At 51.3% G+C, this 23,269-nt stretch overlaps 10 protein-coding genes across 10 annotated transcripts; 7 read left to right on the forward strand and 3 right to left on the reverse strand.

The window, feature by feature from the left end:
* Nucleotides 1-521: 521 nt before the first annotated feature.
* CC77DRAFT_928060 (hypothetical protein) lies at nt 522-1,430 on the forward strand (the record flags this gene model as incomplete). The annotated part of the gene is made up of 1 exon (XM_018534027.1): nt 522-1,430. The coding sequence occupies one exon, from the start codon at nt 522-524 to the stop codon at nt 1,428-1,430; it is 909 nt and encodes a 302-aa protein (XP_018390080.1).
* Nucleotides 1,431-1,594: 164 nt separating this feature from the next.
* CC77DRAFT_539386 (hypothetical protein) lies at nt 1,595-3,287 on the forward strand. The gene has a single exon (XM_018532071.1). It carries the CDS (start codon nt 1,814-1,816, stop codon nt 2,987-2,989), a length of 1,176 nt encoding a protein of 391 aa, XP_018390081.1. The 5' UTR covers nt 1,595-1,813; the 3' UTR covers nt 2,990-3,287.
* Nucleotides 3,288-3,611: 324 nt separating this feature from the next.
* CC77DRAFT_1047233 (hypothetical protein) lies at nt 3,612-5,374 on the forward strand (the record flags this gene model as incomplete). Its single annotated transcript, XM_018527480.1, has 1 exon — nt 3,612-5,374. The coding sequence occupies exon 1, from the start codon at nt 3,818-3,820 to the stop codon at nt 5,372-5,374; it is 1,557 nt and encodes a 518-aa protein (XP_018390082.1). The 5' UTR covers nt 3,612-3,817.
* CC77DRAFT_981900 (transmembrane protein 85) lies at nt 5,153-6,372 on the reverse strand. Its single transcript, XM_018536095.1, has 2 exons — nt 5,757-6,372; nt 5,153-5,706 (listed from the first exon to the last, which is right to left on the reverse strand). The coding sequence occupies exons 1-2, from the start codon at nt 6,004-6,006 to the stop codon at nt 5,402-5,404; spliced, it is 555 nt and encodes a 184-aa protein (XP_018390083.1). The 5' UTR covers nt 6,007-6,372; the 3' UTR covers nt 5,153-5,401.
* Nucleotides 6,213-8,843, forward strand: CC77DRAFT_1017016 (Adaptor protein complex beta subunit). The gene is made up of 4 exons (XM_018524326.1): nt 6,213-6,492; nt 6,660-6,844; nt 6,892-7,761; nt 7,812-8,843. Exons 1-4 carry the CDS (start codon nt 6,454-6,456, stop codon nt 8,836-8,838), a joined length of 2,121 nt encoding a protein of 706 aa, XP_018390084.1. The 5' UTR covers nt 6,213-6,453; the 3' UTR covers nt 8,839-8,843.
* Nucleotides 8,844-8,913: 70 nt separating this feature from the next.
* On the reverse strand, nt 8,914-10,492 carry CC77DRAFT_955736 (DUF1774-domain-containing protein). The gene is made up of 2 exons (XM_018535486.1): nt 9,537-10,492; nt 8,914-9,478 (listed from the first exon to the last, which is right to left on the reverse strand). The coding sequence occupies exons 1-2, from the start codon at nt 10,228-10,230 to the stop codon at nt 9,282-9,284; spliced, it is 891 nt and encodes a 296-aa protein (XP_018390085.1). The 5' UTR covers nt 10,231-10,492; the 3' UTR covers nt 8,914-9,281.
* An 846-nt stretch (nt 10,493-11,338) lies between these two features.
* Nucleotides 11,339-16,417, reverse strand: CC77DRAFT_1005624 (hypothetical protein; the record flags this gene model as incomplete). Its single annotated transcript, XM_018523364.1, has 5 exons — nt 11,339-15,047; nt 15,256-15,447; nt 15,495-15,865; nt 15,912-16,310; nt 16,358-16,417. The coding sequence occupies 5 exons, from the start codon at nt 16,415-16,417 to the stop codon at nt 11,339-11,341; spliced, it is 4,731 nt and encodes a 1,576-aa protein (XP_018390086.1).
* Nucleotides 16,418-17,651: 1,234 nt separating this feature from the next.
* Nucleotides 17,652-19,488, forward strand: CC77DRAFT_539583 (FAD-binding domain-containing protein). The gene is made up of 2 exons (XM_018532072.1): nt 17,652-17,940; nt 18,004-19,488. The coding sequence occupies exons 1-2, from the start codon at nt 17,752-17,754 to the stop codon at nt 19,426-19,428; spliced, it is 1,614 nt and encodes a 537-aa protein (XP_018390087.1). The 5' UTR covers nt 17,652-17,751; the 3' UTR covers nt 19,429-19,488.
* A 391-nt stretch (nt 19,489-19,879) lies between these two features.
* CC77DRAFT_1017022 (hypothetical protein) lies at nt 19,880-22,142 on the forward strand. Its single transcript, XM_018524327.1, has one exon. It carries the CDS (start codon nt 19,942-19,944, stop codon nt 21,940-21,942), a length of 2,001 nt encoding a protein of 666 aa, XP_018390088.1. The 5' UTR covers nt 19,880-19,941; the 3' UTR covers nt 21,943-22,142.
* A 13-nt stretch (nt 22,143-22,155) lies between these two features.
* On the forward strand, nt 22,156-23,163 carry CC77DRAFT_1091574 (hypothetical protein). The gene has a single exon (XM_018529572.1). The coding sequence runs from the start codon at nt 22,607-22,609 to the stop codon at nt 23,114-23,116; it is 510 nt and encodes a 169-aa protein (XP_018390089.1). The 5' UTR covers nt 22,156-22,606; the 3' UTR covers nt 23,117-23,163.
* Nucleotides 23,164-23,269: the final 106 nt, after the last annotated feature.

Consider the following 23,269-nt stretch of genomic DNA (forward strand, 5'->3'; position numbering starts at 1 on the left):
TGGACTGGGTCGGGGCGGGGCCGAGAACGCGCCATCCGAAATCAGGTTAGACGAAATCTAATTTGGTCCCGCGCTGAGTGATTCTGAGGTGTCTCTTCACAGCCACCACCCGTAGACCGCGATGCATCGCGAAGACACATGGACATCCAACAACGGAGGTGTAAGGAAACTGAAAGATGACTGCAGCTACACTTCTCGTGGTTGTGTCTTCGACGGTGCCGGGAACAGTAACAGAGATGAGGCTGTGCTACTGAACAGGATCCATGCCTAAAATCCAGGGCGCAGCTCAGCTGGAATCCTGCCGTAAGCCGCGCTTTGTTACCAGCGCTTATATGTCTCTCAAGTCTTCCCAGTCTTACTGCTGATTCTTCTAGTCCTTCGTCAGTATAGATACCCAGGTTTGTCTTTCTAGAAGCGCCTCTGCTGTAGAACGCGACCAGCCTTCAACCTCACCTTTTTCCTATACCTAGTCTACGAATCCGGTGTCACATACACTGAAATCTCAAGCGGCCACCCAAAAAATGCTGCCCAGCAAGATGCGACGTCTATCTGGCCTTTTCTCTGGCCCGAAAACTTCCCTCCAGGTCCTTTCAGATCTCCATCTAGATAACGACTCGCAATACCTAACGTTTCACATACCCGTCGCTGCACCTTTCCTTGTTCTCGCCGGAAACATCGGCAAACTCATAGACTACGAACAATATCTATCCTTCTTGGTTCGGCGGTGTAATCTCCACGAGAAAGTTTTCTTGGTTTTGGGCCCCCTAGAGTTCCACGGCCTGAGCTGGATGGATGGCTTGCAGCTGGCGCATAAGTTGGAGAAAGAGCCAACAACAAGAGGAAGGCTCGAGGTACTATATGAGACGAGGAGCGATGTTCCGGGCACAAACATCACGTTATTGGGTTGCACACTATGGAGTAGAATTCCAGAATCAGACACAGCTGCTGTGCTAAGAAAGATGCCCGAGTTCGACGACAAGGAAGGCATACAGCTTTGGGACGTGGCAAAGCACAACTCAGAACATAAAAGAGACCTAAGGTGGCTTACCGATGAAGTCAAGAACCTCAACGCATCACCAAACGGCGCTTTGGCACCCGCAGTCTCCAGTAATTCGAAAGATGAGCGACAGCTCATTGTCGTCACAGCGTTCGCGCCGGAGCTACGTGAAAGTCTGGATCCTTGGCAAGTCGACGCGCCTTGGGCTTCAGCATATGGAACAAATCTGCTCGACGGCCCCCACTTTGGCAACGTCAAGATGTGGATCACCGGTATGACAGGTCGAACATGCGAGTTCAAGCGAGGCGACACGACCATCGTAAGCAACCAGCGCGGCCGGCAGGGCGAGCATGTAACCGGTCTTCTGAAAGATGGCATGTCAGATAAGCAGAAGATAGGCTTATTTGATGTGATGCGAGTGGTCAAGGTATAGAAGATTAGCTGATCGTAGGGACGTTGCCCACATTCGAATCTACTGAGCCGCTAACTATGGCTTTCTGTGTCCATATGACCAAATGCGATGTAGAATGCGAGGTACGACATGAGAATGCGAGCCCCGCATACGCTTACCAATCTTTTCCACGCCCAGTGACACAACATCCACCGACATACGTAAGCGCTACGTAGGGAGTAGCACCTGCAGCTACTTGCAGCGTAGTATTTTCTGGCGGAGTACCTGCGGCGTAGTACAAGCGGCGCGGTAACTGGAGTGCATTCTCTCCGAATAACAATGCATTGTTATCGCATAAGTACTAGCACATTACCACAAGAATCCCCGCCACCACATCAAGCTCAGTTTCAGCTCAGACTTACAACATGTCTTCGTCGTCTGAGACCGTAACCCTGACAGCATCATGTCTCTGTGGCACCTATGAATACAGCACCACCTTTCCCGCATCTAATCTTCCTCTACCAGGGCATACGTGCCACTGTACGAGCTGCCGACACCTATGTGGCTCACTACACACCTCTCTCATAACTTGGCCCGAACCTCGCGCCAATGTCGACATCAGTGGCCTCAAGGTATTCAGCGCCTGGGAGCGCTTCGACCTGCTGTTCTGTCCTACCTGTTCAAGCCCAATGTTCTGTGCTTTCAGAGATCCAGAGAGGAACTTGGGGGTAGTGACTGGAACGCTAGGCAATGTGGATGTTGGAGATCGCCAGCTGATCAAATTTGGTGGGATGGGCTATGTGCTCGATACGCAGGATGGGGGTGCCAGTCCATGGATCTGTGCTCTTAATGGTGATGGCGTGGACTTGAAAAGTTACGAAGAGACGACGCCCGGCCGTGGTTCGGAAGCAAAGGAACTACCTGCAGACTGGCCTCGGTCTTCAACTCTCCCGGAACTCAAAGCGAAAGAGGAGGACAGTGTGCCGATACGCTGTAAGTGCGGCGGTGTGGATCTACTCCTCCGTCGGGGCGAGTATAAAGATACGAGCGAAGAAGATCTGCCCTCCTGCGTTGAGCCTGCCAGCAGGAAGCTCAAAGCCAGCTTCTGTGCTTGCAACAGCTGCCGGTTACAAAGCGGGAGCGACATCTTTTACTGGACCTTTACAGAGACGAAATATCTGTCTTTTGGAAAAGATGATAGCAAGCCCTTTCCGGAAGATATTTTTGATCTCAAACACCTCATCGACACCAAAGATCCTGCTATCGGTACGATGAAATACTACACCTCCTCACCAGACGTCTGCCGTTACTTTTGCGGTACTTGCTCGGCCGTCGTGTTCTACGCATCAGGTAACCGGCCAAAGATAGTCGATGTGGCTGTCGGTCTGTTGGATTCCAAGTACGGAGCGAGAGTTGAGAATATGCTGTCATGGCCTTTCGGAAAGACGATGAGTTTCCAGGAAGACGGTGATGGTGGGTGGCGAGAGACTTTGTTTGAAAGATTGAGAAGTAAGGCGGAAGACTGGCGGGTGGCGAGAGGGTATCCGAAAAATTGGAAGAGCAAAGAGGAGTATGAGAATATTCATCAGGATGATGATTAAAGATGAACAGGTAGTTTAGGCTAGATTTGGTACATACCAGGTCTAACATGTGTCTATAATTTCTCAGACTGAGACTCAGCAAGTGGAACGCCATTCAGAAGCTCATCGTACGTTCGTTCTATTCGTGAAACAAAGAATCCGAGTTTTCACTGGACAAAGAAACCATATCGACATCTGTGCTAGCCACGTAGGCAGTCTTCCTAGCCAAGAAAATTGCACCATATGCTCAATCTCCTTCAAGCTGTACCTGTCGCGAAAAACATGCATAAATTCCGAACTGGTCATTAAGAATCTTCACACATGAGAAGGAAGGTGATAGCACTACTTGAACTCGAGAGTGTAGGTGGAGCTGGTTTGCCTTATGCTTATGTTATGAACTGGAAGGTATGCTTCTATTCCGAAGGCACCTGCACTCAAATCTTTATGGTGTGAAAGTGCTGTTTTCATGTGCCACGGCTATAATCTCCAGAAGATAAGGGACTAGTATACACTTTTCTCATAAAATAAAACTGGCAGGGGATCAGAATCTAAACTCTCGATGTATATGCTTCTAGACTACATGTCATGCCTGATAGTCACTATCAGACTGCAGGCTACATCGGACATGATCTGCAGATACTGTATCTGAACATATGAAACATTGTAGTTCCGCAAGACCCTTCACGTGCAGTGCGATCGTGATGATCTCTCTGTAGTGATTTGAGCGCATGAACCATCGTCCGCATAGTCACCGGGACTCTACAATTATATCGAACCTTAACAGTCTCGCCTCTGAACCCTTTCCACGCTCAACTCTACAACCATATCCTTTACTACTGCATCACGAACATGAAATCCCGCTCCAGGACGCCGTGTCAGAAGCCTCCTACAAAGTCTTTGCTCGTATCCGCCCCTAAGCCCCCAGGTCAGCTCTTCCGCGTGATCAAACCCCTGTCCACAACGACTTCTTCTTCAGGAGTTTACCTCTGTCTACCCCGCGCGCTTCCCCCTCCATTCGAGCCGTCAAAGGAAATCGACTATGACCTTCAAGATCGGATGGCAGACGTCTACGACGCCTTTCAGACAGTGCGTGGGAATACGCGTCTTCGTCAACAATTGTCGCTTCTCTCGTACAAGAACTCTGGCGATGTCCTTTACGAGAACATGCAGCACAACGGCACGTCTTTGCTTCAGGACAAGCATTTGAAGATGTTACCACAGCTCGTGGTGGTCAAGATGAGCAAGGACACGGATCTCCTTCGTAAGGAGGTCTTGCAAATTGAGGCGCAGCATAAGAAAGGTGGACATGCCACGCTACATGTCGGTTCGCATGTTTTGCGTGCTCAGTTTACTGCCTCAACAGCAACGTCATTTGCTTGTCTCCGCCCTGTTTTCGGTCCCACGTTAGTGCAGTTCGGTGAAGCCAGCAACAAGGGCCAGGGCCGTATTCCAGGTTGGTTCGTGGCACATATTTCTGTTGCCTTGATAGATGCTGTGGACTTCCTACATGACGAGGGTATAGTGCATGCCAAAATTGGAGCATCGAACATAATGTTCAATCTCTACCCTACGTACATGCACCATCGGTACCGGGGATATCCAGATGTACAGCTTATCAATTTCTCTTTAGCTGGCCAAAGCGATGAGGGCGCCGAAGAACGAGACCACCGCGCAGTGCTCGAGTTGATGGAACATGTAATTACCGAGTGGAGCGATGTGGCACCGTTCATGCCGTTCATTAACAACTTTACTGGGCTGAGTGGAGAAGGTGACGATCCTCTGCTCACTCAATTAGCACTTATCCGGACGATGCTTTCAGGAGTTTACGATGGGTATACTAATTTTGCGGAACTTCGAGCGCGAGCCGTAGATATTCGACATGAAGGTCCAGAAACCATGCCGTGGAATCTGATAAAGTTGCTGCACGCAGACCTGGTGACAGCCGATGAGCTTGACCGTGCTGTCCGAGCTCCGCTAGCGCTTAGATTAACGGCCAGGAGAGAGGCGATGGCGAAGGTTCTAGGAGACATCCCTGTAACTATGGGTGGAAGGGGTCATGCGGGTATGAAGACTTCGCGGATCATGGTATTTCGGTTTGTTAGAAGGAAGATGGAGTTCATTAATGCGATTGGGCAGCCTGTAGCAGAGGAGCCAATAGATGATGGAGCCAGGTTCTTTGGCAACAGGGATGTGAGTATGGCAGATGGCAAGATGAGTAGTGCGGAGCCACGAGAGACGGTACCTATCTCGCTGCTTGATGATAGCGATGAAGAGATGAGTTGGAGGGGTCAACACGAGTTTGGAAGCGAAGGGCAGGTGATCAGGAATGAGCATGGAAAAGGACAGGGCATGATAATGACTTTCATCAGAAGCTCTCTCAATCATGGTACTAAGAGAATACCATAGAACACGTATTCCAGGCCATGGAAACGTCTACAGCCACTCCTTGGGCACCGCTCTTTCTGACCATATCCTCTCACTCTCCCAAGCCAGCCAATCTGATTTTGTCGTTGGTAAAAGTCCCATAGCATTAACCTTCCATATACCCAATGCCAACATCAACATGTTGCAAGCAATGTAAGCCATCTTGACACCGAGGAGTCGTCCAGAGGTGCCGGGAGTTTCGTAGGGGGCGAAGGTGCGTTGGAGACCGAGTACAGCAAGCACAGGGGTTTTGAACAGCGTAAAGACCATGAAGACAGAGAAGATTTGTAGCGTGTTTCCAGTCATATACATTCCTGGTGCTGTTAGTCAATTGACAAAGTGATTTCGCGTGGCTTGCACGCACCAAAAGCATTCATAGGCAGTTGCTTCGCAGGCGCGATGGCGACTTCCCAAGCCTTCTTCATCTTGAGTGTGTCCATCTCTTCTGGTGTTGGGGGTTGCCTCTGAGTCTTTGATGCCTGGGAACGCTCCTTCCTGGACAGAGATGGTGTGTAGCCTGGCGGGTCCGCGAGCGATGCGTTCTTCGGCTTGGATGCGGGCGTCGAATTGAGGTCAAGCACCCACTGCGGGGGAGGTGGAGGGGTCGCGGACATGGTGATTTGACTTGGTGGACGCGTGGTACCGATGCCGAATTTTGCTCTGTTGTTGCTTTGACCAGGGTTCAGGGTCTCACGATGTTGGAGGTTCGCTGGTGGTGGTGCGGAGCAGGCGTCTGGAGAGGTCCACACATGGCGGGCTTGGCGGATGCACGTCCCCTCCTCCGTGTTGACCGCCGTCAGGCTTCCCAAAAGTTGTAGTCCCCAAACTTGTCCATTCGTTCTCCTCTCCACGTTTCTCCGGCCGAATTCCACGTTTCCCTGCCATGCGCGACACGATACGAAGCCAATAGACGAGCGAATCAGCCATCGAACCCCGCACGCTTCCTCTGGACGGCAAGGGAGGGGCGCTAAGTCGCGAGGGAGGTTATCTTGATTGTGCTACGGCAGGCACATGCATTGAGGGAACAGCCCAGCTGGCACACGCGACATCATTAGCCCAACATGAGCCAGGGCGGCCAAGATGCGAAGCTCTTTGCGAGGGTACGTTGGCCCCGTCATCCGCACAACCCAGACCTTCCGTCTTGTACAGCCTACATGGTCTCCTATTCAGCCTGTCTGCCTCCCGGCTATGAGCAGTTGGCGCCATGATGATGTTTCTCCCCTACACCTTTGACAACACGCGCTTACAGAACCTTCGCACTCCACAGGGCAAAGTCGCCGAACTACGCATCGAGTTGAACAATGGCAACAAGAAGGACAAGAACTTCTCCGCGAAGAAGACGGCGCTCAAGAAGATCGTCGCCAACATGACCATGAGCAACAACGACATGGTCGCGCTATTCATGGACATAGTGGGCTGCATGCACATTCCGAGTCTGGAGATCAAGAAGATGTGCGTAGTGACATCCATACGAGCACGCGCATCGCTGACATGGGCAGGTGTTTCCTGTATCTCGTCAACTATGCCAGGATAAAACCTGACATTGCGCTCAAAGCACTCCCCATCATACAGGAAGACATGCACGACAACAACCCCTTAGTTCGAGCCCTCGCCCTACGGACCATGTCCTACGTTCACGTCCGGGAGTTTGTCGAAGCCACCGTACCACACCTGAAGAACCTCCTGAAGGACTCTGACCCATACGTCCGGAAGACCGCAGCTTTCTGTGTAGCGAAGCTCTACGACCACGACCGACATCTGGTGGAACAATCAGATCTAATCGACAGGTTGAATGGCATGTTGAGAGACGAGAACCCCACAGTAGTGTCAAGCGCATTGGCAGGCCTCATGGACATCTGGGAGAGAAGTGAGAACATCAAGCTCACCATCGACTACGCGAGCGCATCCAAGATTGTTCAGATTCTCCCAGACTGCTCAGAGTGGGGTCAGACGTACATCCTGGAAGCCATGATGAACTATGTTCCACAAGATACCAGCGAAGCTGCCCTGCTTGCTGAGCGCATTTCACCACGCCTTTCACATTCAAATTCTGCCGTCGTTCTTACCTGCATTCGCGTTATACTCTACTTAATGAACTACATCAACGATCCGAAAGTCGTCACTTCGTTATGCAACAAGCTATCACCGCCGCTCGTCACGCTTCTCTCCAAAGGACCCGAGATCCAATATTTAGCCCTTCGTAATGCGCTTCTGATCTTACAACGCCGACCAGAGGTACTAAGAAACGATATCCGAGTCTTCTTCTGCAAATACAACGACCCTATCTATGTCAAAGTCACCAAGCTTGAGCTCATCTTCATGCTGGCGACTGAGAGGAATATCAAAGAGGTGCTGACTGAGCTTTCTGAGTGAGTCTCTTCCAGCTATTCAACATATGAGCTACTAACACCAGCCCTAGGTACGCTACCGAAATCGATGTCGACTTTGTGCGCAAGTCCGTACGAGCCATTGGCAAACTTGCCATCAAGATCGCACCCGCAGCACAACTTTGTATCAGCACTCTCCTACAGCTCGTCAGCACCAAGGTGTCCTACATCGTACAAGAAGCGACAGTTGTCATTCGAAACATCTTCCGAAAATACCCCAATCAATACGAGTCGATCATCTCGACATTGTGCGAAAACCTCGATTCGCTTGACGAACCAGAAGCGAAGGCGGCTATGATTTGGGTCATTGGACAATACGCAGACCGAATAGAAGACTCGGACGTTCTTCTTGAAGACTTTCTGGACACTTTCCAAGAAGAGACACACGAGGTGCAACTGGCACTGCTTACTGCGACTGTCAAGCTGTTCATTCAGCGACCCACTCGTGGCTCCAGTCTGGTACCAAAAGTACTGAAGTGGGCGACTGAAGAGACAGACAACCCTGACTTACGCGATCGAGGCTACATGTACTGGCGTCTCCTCTCGTCAGCACCTGAGCAAGCGAAGCAGGTCGTCATGGGCGAGAAACCTCCGATTACAGCTGAAGAATCTGAGAAGCTTGATCCTGGTACCCTTGAGGAGATGTGCCTGAACGTCGGCACGCTAGCTACAGTGTACCTCAAGCCAGTCAACCAAGTTTTCCGCAGCGCTCGCCCACGTAGACTGCAAGACTCGCCTGCATTGCAAAAGCATGAGTTACCTACCGTCAAAGCAGCACAACAAGCTCGGGATCGCTCAGCAGCAGAACGCACAAAGCTTGACACTACTACCAATGGTAACGGCCACCTTTCCCCAACAAGCGCAAACGGCATGGCGAATGCTGTTAGCGACGCGGACATGTACTTTGCTAGCGTAGGAAGACAGAGTACCTTTGGTGGCAGCCCTGTTGCCGACCAAAGCAGTGGTGCAGGAGGTGGATGGGTAGTAAACCAGAATGAGCCGCAACATATGGTCATGAGTCCTGGACCAAATGATGGGAACCAGGATCTGCTACTCTAAAGCGGGTGGTATATACATGGCTGTGGATAGTATAATAAACATATTGAGGTGGATGTCACATATGAGATCGTCAACATGAGCCGTATACATTAATCAAGCGGTAGTGTTTCTCAATAACGTTGAGTGAGCTATGAGTAACCTAGGTCTAACATTGTATAAACATTTCGACCTGAGAACTTATCCGGTATGCGTCGAACCTGTATGTCACCGACCCTCAACTTCGAGGACTAGCACTTCGCAGTTGTTCAATCGCACATTCGTCCCCTCCTCCCCAAGCGAACTAGCACTTGAGTACAATCGCTGTGCCTTTTCCACCACCACCCGTCATGCGACTAGCCTTGGCAGGCTTTCTTCCATATATGTAGACCTCACCACCATCTCATGTATCTCAGCACAAGCATAGCTTATACACAATGCTACACTCAATACCCCCACATCACCACCTAGTCATCGGCCAACAAAGGTGCCCTCTCCCTATCCTCGCTGACGATCTGGCCACGAGGGAAAGGATCGCGTCCAAGCAAACCGGGCATGCCGACAGCAAGCGAAAGCAAGAAGAGCAGACCACCAATTGTGAAAGCAAAGATCCACTGGAGCTGGAAGAGATGCGGGCGGGTAAGGAATTGTCCAACGCCGGTTGCTAGAAGCGAGATTAGCAAAGATTCCTTCGATAGAACAAGCAAAAAGGCGAAACTTACAGAAACACAGCACACTTAGCGCAAACCCCATGGTGTAGTCCTTGTACGCCACCAAGAAGAACATGCCATAGCCCAACCATCCCCAAATAAACACATTGGCCACAATTCTCGCCGCAAAATGATTCGAATGAACCGCGATCGCACCAACCCAGTAGAGCGCAACAAAGTTCCATGCCAACGGTCCACTGACAGTACCGATATGGATAGCCCTCGGCGCAGTGCTGTGGCGGAAATACGCCATACTGAGATTACCAAAGTTGAGCACGAGCAAGAACAGCGCCAGCCAGTAGTGCATGTGCGTGAAGAGGAACACAAAGCCGAACAAAAGCAAGTTGTTGGCAATAAAGTGGCTACCGAGGTTGGCGGCTGAAGTGACGTAGGTGGTATCGCTCATGTACAGGGCGTACGCGTAGCCAGACTGCAGAATGAAGATGATCAATACGTATATGGATGTGAAGATGCTGGACTGCGCAAAGGGCGTAGAGGGGTTGTTGTGCCAGAACTTGTGCGAGTTTGGGCCGTTGGGCGAGGCGAAGGTGGTGTAGATGGCTGAGACTACGAGTAGGAGCCAGGAGATTGTTGTGGTGATCTTGTAGAGGAGGATGGATTGGTCAGAGTGTGAGTCCTTTTTGGCGAAGGGGTTGAGGCTGCTGCCATTGCCGTTCGAGTCGTTGGCGGGGGCGCTGTCTGCCATCTTGGTGAGGTTTGATGGGCTATGTGTGCGAGGTTTATTGACGTTGGTAGTTTCGTTACGAGGGGCGAAGCAGACGAAGGAGGAAGAAGAACCAGGTGGTACGACCTGAGCAAGCGTGGAGTCAGGTAGAGGGGTCCGCTCAATCAGGTACTTGCACGTTTGCACCCACTGTATTCGCCTTGACTAATGATCCACGCAGCTGTCCAAGCTTCCTGTCTGCCAAAGGTGCACGAGAAGAGAAGAAGAATTCAGAACTGACCCGACGAAAAGATAGCTCATCTGTCAGATCAGCCACCTAAGTACTCGCCCAGCCCATGTTTCACCCTCCTACACGTACTCCCCAAGGCAGCCAACTAAACATGTCAATCAAGGCCGGGACCCGAAAGTACGTCACCCGTAAGCTAAGACCCTGGACATGCATGATGCGCATGTCGCGCGTTGGTTTGCCCAGGTGCCCCGCACCGAAACCTAGTCCCATGATAGAGAATACGCACTAGTCATTGGTTCCCGTCTATGCCACACCGATACTGAGATACTGCACGCTGGCTGCGGCTTGCGGGGACTGCAGTAATGGCGGCGCACGGTACGGCATTGGGACGGGCGCTTAGGCAGGGTTTTCCACTGTGGATAGGGTTCAAGTGACAGGAGGGGTGTATTGGTACTTTGCGTTGTGTTGGACTTCAATCCTGCGGGTGTCGGTTCAGCTGTGATGCCTTGATGGATCGCCAAACTGTCGCTCCAGTAGTCATGCCATCAAGGGACGTTATGAGAAGAGAAATATGGAATTGCTCCTACACACACTCTTCTTCGGGGGGTATCTATCTTCTACATGCGCATATCTTAGGGAAGTCTACAATCGACGATCCTTCTCCACAAAAATCCTACAAAGACAGCTCCAATTATTCGCGGCTAGTGCGCCGATTGGCTGAAACGAAGTCAAGGTCCACCAATGAACACCAATCCGGGTAACGTCAGGCATAGTCTGCCTTGCGTAAGCCGGCAATAACCACTGAAGGATGCAACCGCGATATTGCAATGCGATGTGCATAACAAGAAGTTAATAAATTCAAGAGGAACCCACTTGCACGAGCTGTAATGTTGGCCTGCTCTAGCGAGCGGGCGTATCAGGGACCTCCCACATGTCCCTGACCTTCTCCTCGTTCTTGATACCTACACCAGGGTACTCAGGCCTAGACGCGTTTTCCAAGTCATTCGAGCCTGATGCAAACGGTATCGCACCGTTCGCTGTGAATACAGGTAGATCAGCCCTCTTGCTTGGCGGTGACATGAGCGGGACACCAGGCATGGTCGTGTCCTCAGCGTGTGTATTGGCAACCCATTGTAAAGTTGCGGACGCCTGTGGGCTTGAGGTGTCCGGTGGCGAGGTTACAAAGTCTGGGTTTCCACCGAAGCTCTGCGCCGTGTAGTTGACGAACTGAGAAATATTTGACGGTGGTGGGGGAGGAGGCGTATCGGCACGAGAAGGTGGTGAGACATCCGAGAGTGGCTCCGTTACAGTGACAAAGGACGGCATAGGGAGTTGTTCACGGATCTGTTCCGGTGTTATAGCCATATCATGCAACTCGGTGGGTGGCTGCACGATTCCACCAGAAATACGTCGATCTACAGCTGGAGGCTCCATCGGATTTTGTGCATCCTGGAAAGGCTGTGGCGCAGTAGGCTGTGGTAGGATATTAGACGAGTCTGTCTGTATTGGCTGGGGTTGTTCGAGAGGTGCAGCAGCAGCAACTTGCATCTGTGGGGCCTCAGGGATAGGCGATGCAGGTTTCGACGACTTTGCTGGCCGACCAGGTCCCCTCTTAGCAGTCACTGCAGGTTTAGTCGTCGGTTTTGTGGGAGGAGCGCGAGCAGCTGGTGGTTTCCGTGCAGTAGTCTTCTTTGGTGCTTCAGCGGCCTTTTGCTTCTCAGCCTTCTCCTTCTCTCGTGCATCATGCTCCTCCTTCGAGGGCATCTTCAACGTGATGCGCTTCAGGCCTGAAGTGAGTGCATCGACGCCGTCGTTCTCCTTTCCCTTGGTCGCACCAGCCTTGACAGAATAGCTGGAAGGCGCTCTTGCTACTGCCGGACGCTGAGGGGCGCGAGCTGCCGCAGCAGTCGTTGTTGTTGATCCTCTTGCCTTCTTCATAGCCACTCCATTAGTTGAAGCTACAGAAGGTGCAACGCTCCTTCGGCTTGCCGCTACACTTGGCGCACGAACATTTCTGTTGTCTCCTATTGATGAGACGCTGGAAGCGATACTCATGCGACGGGAAGCAGAGCGTGCTGGCGCCGAAGCTTCTGAACTGGCTGGTGCGAAGTCGGCAATCGTCTGGCGCCTACTGGCTCGTGACTCTTGACGAGATATCTTTTCGTCGTCGGATCCAGGCTCAGCGTAAGATGGAGCAGCTTTACGACCACGCAATTGACGTCCCGACTTTTCAACATGAACCGCCGCTGGGGCAGGTGCAGCGGGCTTCTCTTTCTTTGCTTTTACTTCTGCTAGATCTTCTGGCCTGAAACTGCGGGTTTGACGATCAGAGGGAATTAGCAAACTACTCAAAGCATGTGCAGCGGTAGCCCAGTCAACCTCTGGCGGCGGTGGCGTGGGCGCTCTCAATGGATTGGAAGCGTATTTGGCGGAAAGACTACGATTGATCTTTGTTGGATCCACGACTTTGGCGACGTAGGACTGTGTGGGTGAGGAGAAATGGGCCAGGCGCTCAGCGCGGGTCACCTTTGAGGCAGTTACAGGCGGTGGAGGAACGAGGCCCTCCAGCTCAGATAGATGATTTGCCTGCCACCACAGAGGATCATAACTGACGGGTGTGAGTTCTGGCTCGACAGATTGCATGGGAGCGTCTTCATCCTGGATACCAAGTCCACTCAGTCTGTTTCGCATGGAGGAGGCGAGGCCCTTTGATGGTTCTGACTCCTTCCAGACTTGACCATCCACAAGACCGCTCAAATGACTGAACACGCCACTGGTAAGTGCTCGGTCGCTGTAACCGCCTTCTAGGACAGAGATGACACGACCCTCCACAGACGTACCCTCCTCTTCGGCCAAGCGTACTGCATCGCGGGTGAATCGAGCGTAGAATTCGGTAGGTACGTTGACACTGTGTCGTTGCATGCCGGCAGTTTCCCACTCGCTCGCGTCAAAGCCAGCAGATAAGAAGATGGCTGCTTTGGGCGCAGGGTGATTTGGTGAAGCCCGGAGGCGGTTGGTGTGATGTTTGAGATACTGGCGTGTTTTCTCGAGCAGTATCAGGTACTTCTCTTCGTAAATTTCCCAGAATTGCTCCGGTGTCTTCCAAGACTGCAGATGCACGTTCCAGATGGACTGGCCGTGTGCGTTGTCGATACACAGACTAGCGGCCTGAACTTTGTCGTCATCACCGTCTTCGCAAGGGTACGAGTTGATGTCGTGTAGACTGAAGTAGCCGATCGAAGTCTTCTTCCAGTTGGGTGTATTCTTGGGCATGTTCTGAACCTTTTTGTTGCGCGCCCATGTTATAGCTTGCGAGCCATCTCCGTGATGCAGATCAAAGTCAATGATGGCTGCGTGCGTGAGGCCGTATGTCATCATGGCGTGTTCGATACCAACGTGAACGTTATTCAGCCAGCAGAATCCGGAGGGAAAGTCGTCGGAGCAGTGATGGCCAGGCGGGCGGATACAGACGAAAGCTCGGGAGGGGCCGCTACCAAGGCTGGTCCCCTGGAAGACAGCATCCACCGCATCCAAAACACCTCCAAGAGCCCCCTGGAAGGCGTTTAGCGATTCGGGGCAGAGGTATAGATCCCCAGCATGTAGTTGTTGCTTCGGCGGTTGCCCCGGGATTGCAGGGGTGTCCCTGACCAGTTCTTTCCCTGTCGATGCCAGCTTCCGCTCTGCGTTATCGCACAATGACTTCAGCTCGCCCATCCACTTGGTTCCGTGTACGTTGGTGACGACCTGTGAGGTGATGTCGACTGCTCGGGAAGTCTTGCGGATCTTGAATGGTATACGCTCGGGCGGATTGTGATGCGGATGCGGTGGATTGTCCCCCTCGGCGTGGCGCTCGCCCAGTCGAACGTAGGCTGCTGAAATACCCAAAACGCTTGCCAGTATCCTCTCTGGTCGCTCCATGATCAAGCTGAGGTGGCTCTTGGGTGTCTTGGGCCGCGAAAAGCGATGGCCGTAGCATTGGTCGTGTACGATGACGATGGTGCCCGCATTGACTGCGCCTGCCATACCCTCATGCCGTGCCATGTCCTTCTTGAAGTAGTCTTCGGCAACATCACATGCGCGCAGTGGTGGCTTCTCCTCTACATACGTGGGGCCTAGCGGGCTCTTGGGCATGGGTGCCTGCATATTTGGGTTGAAGGACGAGCGGCGGGATGCAGAAGTGCCCGGGCGAGGAGGGTCGCCGCGGAGGGAAGAGGTCGACGACTTGCGTCCCAAGGCGGGTGTTGAAGAGCGGAAACTTGCTACACTTGGGCTGCGTTGGACGGCATTCGCCTTGAAGTTGGGGGTCGAAGGCGTCCGGCGGAGATCAGCTGAACTTCGAGGTGAATTCAGAGCGGGAGACTGCGGTAGTGGGGTATTCGAGGCGGAATGCAGGGACAGGCGTTTGAGGGGGTGTGAAAGGGGATTCGCGTCGTTGTTTGTTTGTCGCGCCCCTCGCGGAGTGCCGGGCCTGGCGGCGGGGCTGGACCGCGGTGAATTCTGCATCTTGGCACAGTATGCCCGCGATGCAGGACGTAGCCCGTCGTGTCTTGGTGCCTGTCTCTTATCGGATGGGTTGAGGGTGCAAGAAGAAAGGCGCGCTATGACGAAGCTATGTCGCGTCCACCATCAGAGCGACGACGAAACAGGGTCCCGCGCCTAAGCGAGCCCCTAGCTCAACGGCTCCTAGGGCTGGCGTCTTCTTCACATGTGCATCCCACAAGCTGGATTCGGCTGCAGCATATGGCACGAGAAATCACTTCGACAATTTGTCAAGTATTTCATTGAACAATATCATGTGTCACGAGTTCTACGCTCACGCCGAACGCTGCTGCAAAATCCATCCCAAACCCTCCTTCAAATCAGCCAACGCCCTCTTCGCCACGCTAAGCATGGGAAAGAAGTCGGGCGCACCATGCGGATATCCAGCATACACGTCGACCTTCGTTGGTGTCCCAATGTCTCGGAGAACGTTCTCGTATACCAGTGCTTCGTCACGCAAGGGATCAGTCCTGTTACTCGTTAACACACATCGATGGGTCTCTACAGCTTTACCTACCCCATGACCTGCAGATACGTAGGAGGTTGGCCTTCATGAGTCTTCCAGATCAGCGGGCTCGCTAATGGTGACTTGGGGTCTGGTTTGTAGTTGTCGAAGAACCATTCCATGCCTCGGCGGTCCAGTACTAGACTATCTCTATGGTCCTCCCAGCTTGATATGTGCGGTTTGTACTCCTCGGGCATGGCCTTGGGATGGCATACCGAAACAGACATAAGGACTACCCCAGTAATCTTCGGGGTTAAGTTGTCATCGACAACCTGATGGGCTGATACAGCTGCTAGGTTGGCTCCAGCTGAAGTCCCTCCTAGGATGAAACCTTTGGAAGGATCCGCACTCAACGACTTCGCGTTCTCGGCACACTGGAGAGTCTGGTCAATCTCACAGTACCGTGGAGTTAAACAGGAAAGTACTCACCCATTTGACTGCATCAATAGCGTCATGCGCCGCAGTAGGAAAGACATGCTCTGGTGCGTTCCGATACCCTACGCTCACGACCGTGAAACCTAATTCCTTCACCAACATCTCTGCCATTCCCTCGCCAAACTCTGGCATCCCAAAAGTCCATCCACCGCCGGCGAAATACACATACAACGGTCCTGGTTCCTTTCCCTCAGGACGAATCACGAGGGACCGCACTGAAGACCCATCGCGCGTAGGGATCTGGATTTCAGATTTGTGGTAACCAGTCCAGTCGGGAAAAGTCACGATGCCGGCCGCAACCATCTGGCCAATTTGCTCATTGAATGACTGACGGAGCTCAGCGGCGGATGAGTAATCTGCGAAGGATTTGGGTGGTGGAAGATGGGGTTGTAGCTTCTTAAATTAGCGACGGCATTGATGGTTGTACTACAAACACGTACAGCTTCAAACTCTGCATCTTCCCTACTATACTCCTTCCATGTTGATGAATCAATATTCATGTTGTCTGGTTTATGCAGAATACTCGACTGTATGGGACGGAATATCTGGAGGTGATCGTAGCAGCTGAAGAACACTGAGGAGAGATGCTAGATGTTGTGGGTTTTGTACACAACATAAGCTTTGCGTACGGTAGGCACGCCTCGTCTGACAGCCAAGAAGGCAACATCTTACATCTCCCTCGCATCCGCGCTTACTCTACCCAATCAGCATCGTCAAGAAAGGTACGTTGAATACGGGACATACAAGATCCGACTTCACTTGTGCATTCCAAGGGCCTTGCGCTGGAAATCTGGCTTTACATTCTCTATCCGCTTCTGACGATACATAGAACCTATAATACTTTTAGAGCGGCCAAACCCATACCGTTCGAAAGACTGAAGAGCAGCATCGTTACATAGGGAGTTGAGTACGTTTCTGGTCAAGCTGCGGGGTCGTCTTCCACACCATTCATACTAACGGAGAAGAGTAAGCGCCCATAGCTTAGACTACTGCGTGGCTTTATTCCGTACGAGCATACTCTTCAGCACAGCATGAGCCTAGGTGTCTACAGGCGGAGAACAAAGAAATCGTCGGAAGACAATGAGCAAGGTACGATATGCAGTGGGGCCGATCTTGCTTCTTGAATATTAGTGTCGACCCATTTTTCTGGTTCTCGTATGCGCTGCGGGCCGTTTCCCCTCACCATGAAGCCGCGAGCCACGACAGACAGCCTTATCGTCAAAGTGTCGAAGAGCTGTCTAAACTTCATTAGTCTTCCACAACAAATCTGCAATTCGGAGATTACATGAGATGGATACACCTGTGACCAGCGTTATGGGTAACCTTTTCCGGCACGACCTATAATGCGCTACGGAGTAAGCCTGCAGCTGAAGGGTAATCTACAAGCCCGAATATGGTACCTGGACGCTGGAAGCAGCCTAATGAACTTTATGAACGATCTAGACCTAGTCACAAAGCGATCGACTACGCTTTGTAGAGTGAGTTTCAGCCCCAAGGTACAGACTGAGTGTGGTCGCATATCTATTCTACTCGCTCTAGATACCACAGTCACTACCACTACTATCGTGCATTACCAGATTAGCTCCTTGGGTATAACTTCTTCAGCTGCAGATTATCCCCTAAGCAAGCCATAGCGATAGTGCGAAGGCCCTATGTGTACCACAGCTTGCCACTACTCGGAGTTGTGCCCGGAAGCGTCAGACTGGCCAATCAGAAAACCATCCTACATACAGCATATATGCCTCGAGTTCTATAAGACGGACATGCTTGACTTCTACTATGGTATCGTTGCCTGTCGTAATACCCTCATCCGGTTCGCAGTTAAGAGCCAGCCATGATGCACCTCTGCAAGATTATCTCGCTGGGCTTCTTCCCTATAGGATTACTCGCACAAAATGCATTCGAACCACCCGACTTCGACATTACTGCGGCACTGTTGCAGAATGGTGTGGACGTCTCCACTATTGCAAGCCTAGCAGGTCTTTCCAAGCGGACTACCTCAAGCGGAGGATGCTCGATCGCAGTAAGACACATTCTACGATCATGTAGTATTCCTAAACAAATTCTATGCTAACTTTCACATTAGTGCAGCTCTCTCAAACGCATCTTTGGTGATGCAAAGGTCGAGACCCGAGAGGAGACTGCCTATACCATGGCCATCGATTATTTTTGGTCAGCTCAGCAGAAGGTTGCCCAACCTTACTGCGTGTTCAAGCCTGAGGAAGCGCTTGATGTATCCACCATGGTGCTGCTATCTCGTCTTACTCAGTGTCCTTTTGCAGTGAGAAGCGGAGGGCATGCAGCCTTTGCAGGCGCATCAAACATTGATGGTGGCATCACAGTTCTGTTCGAGCGCATGAAGCAAATCACTTTGTCAAAAGACAAGAAAGTTGCTTCTATTGGACCTGGCAACCTCTGGTACGACATTTACACAACCCTAGCCAAAGACAACCTAGCAGTGGTAGGCGGCCGCGTCTCTGGCGTCGGAATTGGAGGTCTTACAACGGGTGGCGGGATTTCGTTCTTCTCGAACGAATATGGCTGGGCTTGCGATAACGTCGCATCTTATGAAGTCGTTACTGCCTCGGGGTGCATCATAGAAGTCAGTCAAAAGTCGTATCCAGACCTGTACTGGGCGTTGAGAGGCGGAGGCAACAATCTCGCCCTAGTTACGAAGTTCAACCTCGAAACGTTCGCCCACGGTCCGCTGATGTTTGGCGGACAAAGACGGTTCCTCAGCTCTAGTTTCCCTGCTGCGATCGACGCCTTCGTAAACCTGGGGACCAGCATTGCAAAGTACCCGAAGGCTGCGCAATTTCTGGCCATCATTCTGGATGCCGCTACGAACACCCAAATCGCGATTGCCGAGTTGGAGTATGCAGACCCAGTCGCTAAACCCCCGGTCTTTGAAGAATATTTCAACGTACAAGCCTTCCAAGACACCACGGAATTGAACACTCTGGCCTACTTTACGCAACAGTTGAACAATAGCAACCCCAAAGGCTATCGCGAGTCATTCTGGACTTCTTCGTCTAAGCTTGATCGAGATTTGGTTCAGTTCATGTTCGATGCCACTTATGAGGAATTCGCGAACATTCGAGATGTCGCCGGTATCTTACCTGCAAACACCTTCCAGATCATCACCGTTCCGCAGCTCGAGCAGATGCAAAAGAAAGGCGGGAACGCACTAGGACTTTCGCCTTCTGACGGACCAATCCTTATCATTAATCTGAGTAGTCGCTGGGATAACGCTGAAGATGATGAGCGTGTTCTGAAGGCGAACGCCAACATCGTCAGAAAGATGGAGGCAGAGGCGAAGCGCAGAAACTTGGTCAACGACTACATCTACATGAATTATGCTAGTCAGTTCCAAGATGTTGTTGGGAGCTATGGAGAAAGTGCGGATAAGCTGAGGCGTATCGCACGCAAGTACGATCCTACTGAAGTTTTCCAGAAGCTGCAACCTGGCTACTTCAAGCTGCAAGGGCCGCCGAATAAGAACTGGCCATAGGTTTGCCTAGATGCGTCAGCGACAAATATATTCGTGGATATACTTGGGTAAAGAAAATCGTATTGCAACTTTCGCGCAACGGCTAAGCTGAAGATCCAAGATCACGGTTGCAAGCTACGTCTACACGCGTGGTGCTTCACTGCTGTCCTGTCTGAGTATCGCGTGACTGACACTCATCCGCACTGTCCACATCATACCGAAAACAATCATATCGATAATTCACTAGACAGGATTATGCTTGATGTTATGCGCCACTAGTGCCTGTGCATACAACTTGTCTTCTCTCACGAATGTGATGGCGGGCTGGCACGGCTGTTCTAGGACTTAGACCGGAGTGGCTTGCTGGACATTGCGTCTTTCCCTCACGTTGACAGGCCCAAGCACATTTGGCCCCCATCCTTTATACGGGTCAGCTGTGGTGGGGCTAATCAAACGACGCACCCCGCGGTCTATCAAGCATCTTGTTTCCTACAGCCATACCAATCTGTGCACAACACTAATATCGACGAATGCATGGCGCTCGACAGTCTAGAGGCACAATTCGAGAAATGCGATCTGGATGATGCTCCCAGCAACGCATCAACCAAAACGCCCTATGACGAACGTCTACTTCAGTCTGACGAGATCCGTCTTCTCACCGTTGAGAACGGCGACGGCTCGTTTCGATTGCGTATGACTCTACACAAGCTTCAAGACGGCCTCGAGTACGATGCGATATCGTATGTATGGGGAGCAGCGGAAGCCTCAATCGAAGTCTCATGCAACGGAACGGATCTTGCAGTCACTCCAACCATTTTCGAGATGCTTTGTCATCTAGATCCAAGTCGTTCTTACTGGATAGATGCCATTTGCATCAATCAGCAAGATCTCGAAGAGAAAGCAGTCCAGATACCGCTGATGCATCGAATCTATTCGCGGGCTGTATTTGTTCTCATATGGATGGGCATTCCGACAATGCAAAGTGAAAAGTTCATGGCCGAATTTCCGAACTTACTGGAGAATGGAAGAATGTGGAGATCAATAGTCAACCAGGACCTCCAACCATGGATTGATGTTCGGGATCGCCAACGGTGGAATGATGCCCAGGACCTTCTTATCACCGATAAAGATCTCTTGCATGGCATGTTATATATACTTAAGAACGAGTGGTTTGAACGTCTTTGGACTTTTCAGGAATGCGTTCTCGCAAAACACCCCATAATGTTACATGGACACCTTTGGATAAACTTCGACGACTTCCTCATATACGCTGAGGATGGATGGTACCCAAGAGACGCGTACCTAAACTTTTCTTTGATTCAGGCAGGTATTATCGATTCTTCACCAAAATTATGGGCAGCGTGTAGAACTCTCAAGTTATTTCGTGAGAACTTTGAACCACGTGGGGTAGTCCCATACAATCGGATACCATACCTTCTCCACACGCTACGTAGCAGAAACGCAAAAGAACCAGTCGATCGAGCCTGGGCAATCACCGCATTGTTCAGCGAAACTTTGAGATCGAAATTAGATCCACTGGTTGATTATAGCGACAACGGTCGGTTGAACTTTTGGAGAACTCACGTACTGTTCGCGAAAACCGTCATGGTCGAAGAACAAACGCTAGCTCTACTGTCGATACCTCCTACAGTTGAAAGAAGACCCCATTCAGTCCCGTCTTGGTGTCCGGCTCTCGATGGAACGTTGAAATGCGGTATGCTGATAACGGGCGGATGGACCGAACCAACAAGCATACAGAACAATGCACCGCTTCTGCAAGAGGTCGTGGAAGAAGCGGACCAAGCGCTATCGAATAATGCTCTGGAACAGCTATCAAGTCTCTACGCGTCCCGCAAGTTCATCTCATTTGATGAAAGCAACAACTACCTGAACGGCTGCGGTCATATGGTCGATACAATATCAGAGGTTGTAGGATGTACCCGACTGCAAGGATGCCTTGACTATATCGGTAGTAGAGATCGCTCATCACGCTATAGTAGCAATCCTATACACGCTGTAAACGTGGATCACTACAATCGCGGTCTTCGTCTGGCTCGTCGTACGATTCAGAACACAAGAGATGACGTCGATAGTATACCATCAGAGTATTTGATGGCTCTGGCTCTGAACACGAGACTCTGTGGAGACGCAACTATGGCTTACGAAGATGCGTGGCCTGTATTCACCGATCGGGAACATAACGACCTTGAAGGATTCTCGGCAGGGCGGCGATCACACGCAATGTTGTTCTATAACACACTAATACAACTCACTGGGCATTCTTTTTTCAGTACGGCCGGAGGTCGCTTCGGTATCGCCACACCAGGATGCAAACCCGGCGACAAAGTCTGTGTCTTCTACGGAGAAGATCCTCTTCACATACTGCGATGGTCGGAACTCGAAAACAGAACTGACGCGATCCATGGCGAGGGACCCGCTGAGTTCTGCGGTGTCGCATTCATCCCTCATCTCATGAAGCCACACGAGCAAGAAGCGGCTCGACTTGGGCCAGATGAGATCTTTGTTATCGGGTGACAGGATCCTGAAGCATGCAAATATTTCGAATTTCGTGGATATTTTGTGGCTTGGTGGCAGTACAGTGTCCGAATATTGATGAGATGTGTATTTTAAGCCTCCTGTCTCTTAAGGGAAATGCTTCATCACAAGACCATTCACTGCTCTTCTGATTCAGCGCTCGTGTTTGAGCCATACTTCCATAGTAATCTACTTTTCCCTTTCGCTGAATATCTCTTGTCGTTCGCCCAATCATGCCCACTTAATCGCACCACTCGACACGATACTATTTCAACCAAACAGTCAAATAAACTCCTCAGGGTCCAATACCAAAAGACTCACACCGTTACGAATGTCAAACAATTTCCCCTACGCGGCGTACCCAGGCGTCGGCGTACCCACAACCTTCCTCGTTGGCCCTACCACCAATCCAACACGTTTCGATGTCCACCACTCGCTACTGTCAAAAGTATCTCCATTGTTCACTAAGCCCAATGGTTTCCCTCGGATCATCCTCTCCAACATTTCGCTTCCCAACATTGGACCATCTACATTCCGTACACTCTTCACATGGCTGTACGAGCGCAAACCTCCTGAGTACACATCCGACACGAATCTGTTAGACCTGATGAAACTCTGGATCCTAGCCGGAGAACTCGGGATCTGGAGAACATAGAACACGGTAATGAGGCTGGGTATGGCGCTGATGCAACCAACCTACTTCGTCTGCAAGATCGAGACGGTTAGGTGGGTGTACGAGAACACACCAGTAAAGTCAAGTCTTCGAGACTACATCATCACGATTTTCTGCCAGCGCGGTCCGCCGATCGCGCCCTCAACGTTCTCGCCAGGTAACGAACGTTTGGGTATATTTCGCGATGCGGCAAATTTCATGCGCAAACTGAATTTGGTCCGCGCTGGCAATCCTAGAGGACTGGATGGATATGGCCTCTATGAGCAGTTTCCAATGCAACATACGTGGTCGCCGAGTGAGAACGAGCTTGCGCCAGTGCGGGTTCGTGGATGTCTGGTGACGGGTGGGGAAGATGTAGATTGGAGCAAGATTGAGTATCCGCTTCCTTCTTTTTTGGTCTGGGGCATCGAATGGGAAGACTTGCCGGATATGCATTTCGTCAGCGAAGAGAACGTTCGAAGTGTGGCGGGAGACGTATTGAAGCAGATTGAGTTTCCATAGGGATCGTGTAGGAGTTGATCTAGCAGAGTGTTATACCCTCATTCAAGTGATAAAGCATTTACCCTGTATATAAAGAGGTTGCACGCAATCAGACGCCTTGCAGTGACACGTATGGGAGCAGGTTGAACCTTGTATAACGGATTCTTATTGTGA

Source organism: Alternaria alternata (genome assembly GCF_001642055.1).
Source record: "Alternaria alternata strain SRC1lrK2f unplaced genomic scaffold CC77scaffold_3, whole genome shotgun sequence".
Classification (NCBI taxonomy): Eukaryota; Fungi; Ascomycota; class Dothideomycetes; order Pleosporales; family Pleosporaceae; genus Alternaria; species Alternaria alternata.

Excerpts from the sequence above, each read along its gene's own strand:
- CC77DRAFT_539386 (XM_018532071.1), top strand. The coding sequence starts at position 1,814 with ATGTCTTCGTCGTCTGAGACCGTAACCCTGACAGCATCATGTCTCTGT.
- CC77DRAFT_539583 (XM_018532072.1), top strand. The coding sequence starts at position 17,752 with ATGATGCACCTCTGCAAGATTATCTCGCTGGGCTTCTTCCCTATAGGA. Across the intron at positions 17,941-18,003 it reads GCGGAGGATGCTCGATCGCA|TGCAGCTCTCTCAAACGCAT; the intron begins GTAAGACACATT and ends CTTTCACATTAG.
- CC77DRAFT_1091574 (XM_018529572.1), top strand. The coding sequence starts at position 22,607 with ATGAGGCTGGGTATGGCGCTGATGCAACCAACCTACTTCGTCTGCAAG.
- CC77DRAFT_955736 (XM_018535486.1), bottom strand. The coding sequence starts at position 10,230 with ATGGCAGACAGCGCCCCCGCCAACGACTCGAACGGCAATGGCAGCAGC. Across the intron at positions 9,479-9,536 it reads GCTAAGTGTGCTGTGTTTCT|CAACCGGCGTTGGACAATTC; the intron begins GTAAGTTTCGCC and ends TCTCGCTTCTAG.
- CC77DRAFT_1017016 (XM_018524326.1), top strand. The coding sequence starts at position 6,454 with ATGAGCCAGGGCGGCCAAGATGCGAAGCTCTTTGCGAGG. Across the intron at positions 6,493-6,659 it reads ATGCGAAGCTCTTTGCGAGG|GGCAAAGTCGCCGAACTACG; the intron begins GTACGTTGGCCC and ends CGCACTCCACAG. Across the intron at positions 7,762-7,811 it reads GTGCTGACTGAGCTTTCTGA|GTACGCTACCGAAATCGATG; the intron begins GTGAGTCTCTTC and ends CACCAGCCCTAG.
- CC77DRAFT_1017022 (XM_018524327.1), top strand. The coding sequence starts at position 19,942 with ATGGCGCTCGACAGTCTAGAGGCACAATTCGAGAAATGCGATCTGGAT.
- CC77DRAFT_981900 (XM_018536095.1), bottom strand. The coding sequence starts at position 6,006 with ATGTCCGCGACCCCTCCACCTCCCCCGCAGTGGGTGCTTGACCTCAAT. Across the intron at positions 5,707-5,756 it reads ACTGCCTATGAATGCTTTTG|GAATGTATATGACTGGAAAC; the intron begins GTGCGTGCAAGC and ends TAACAGCACCAG.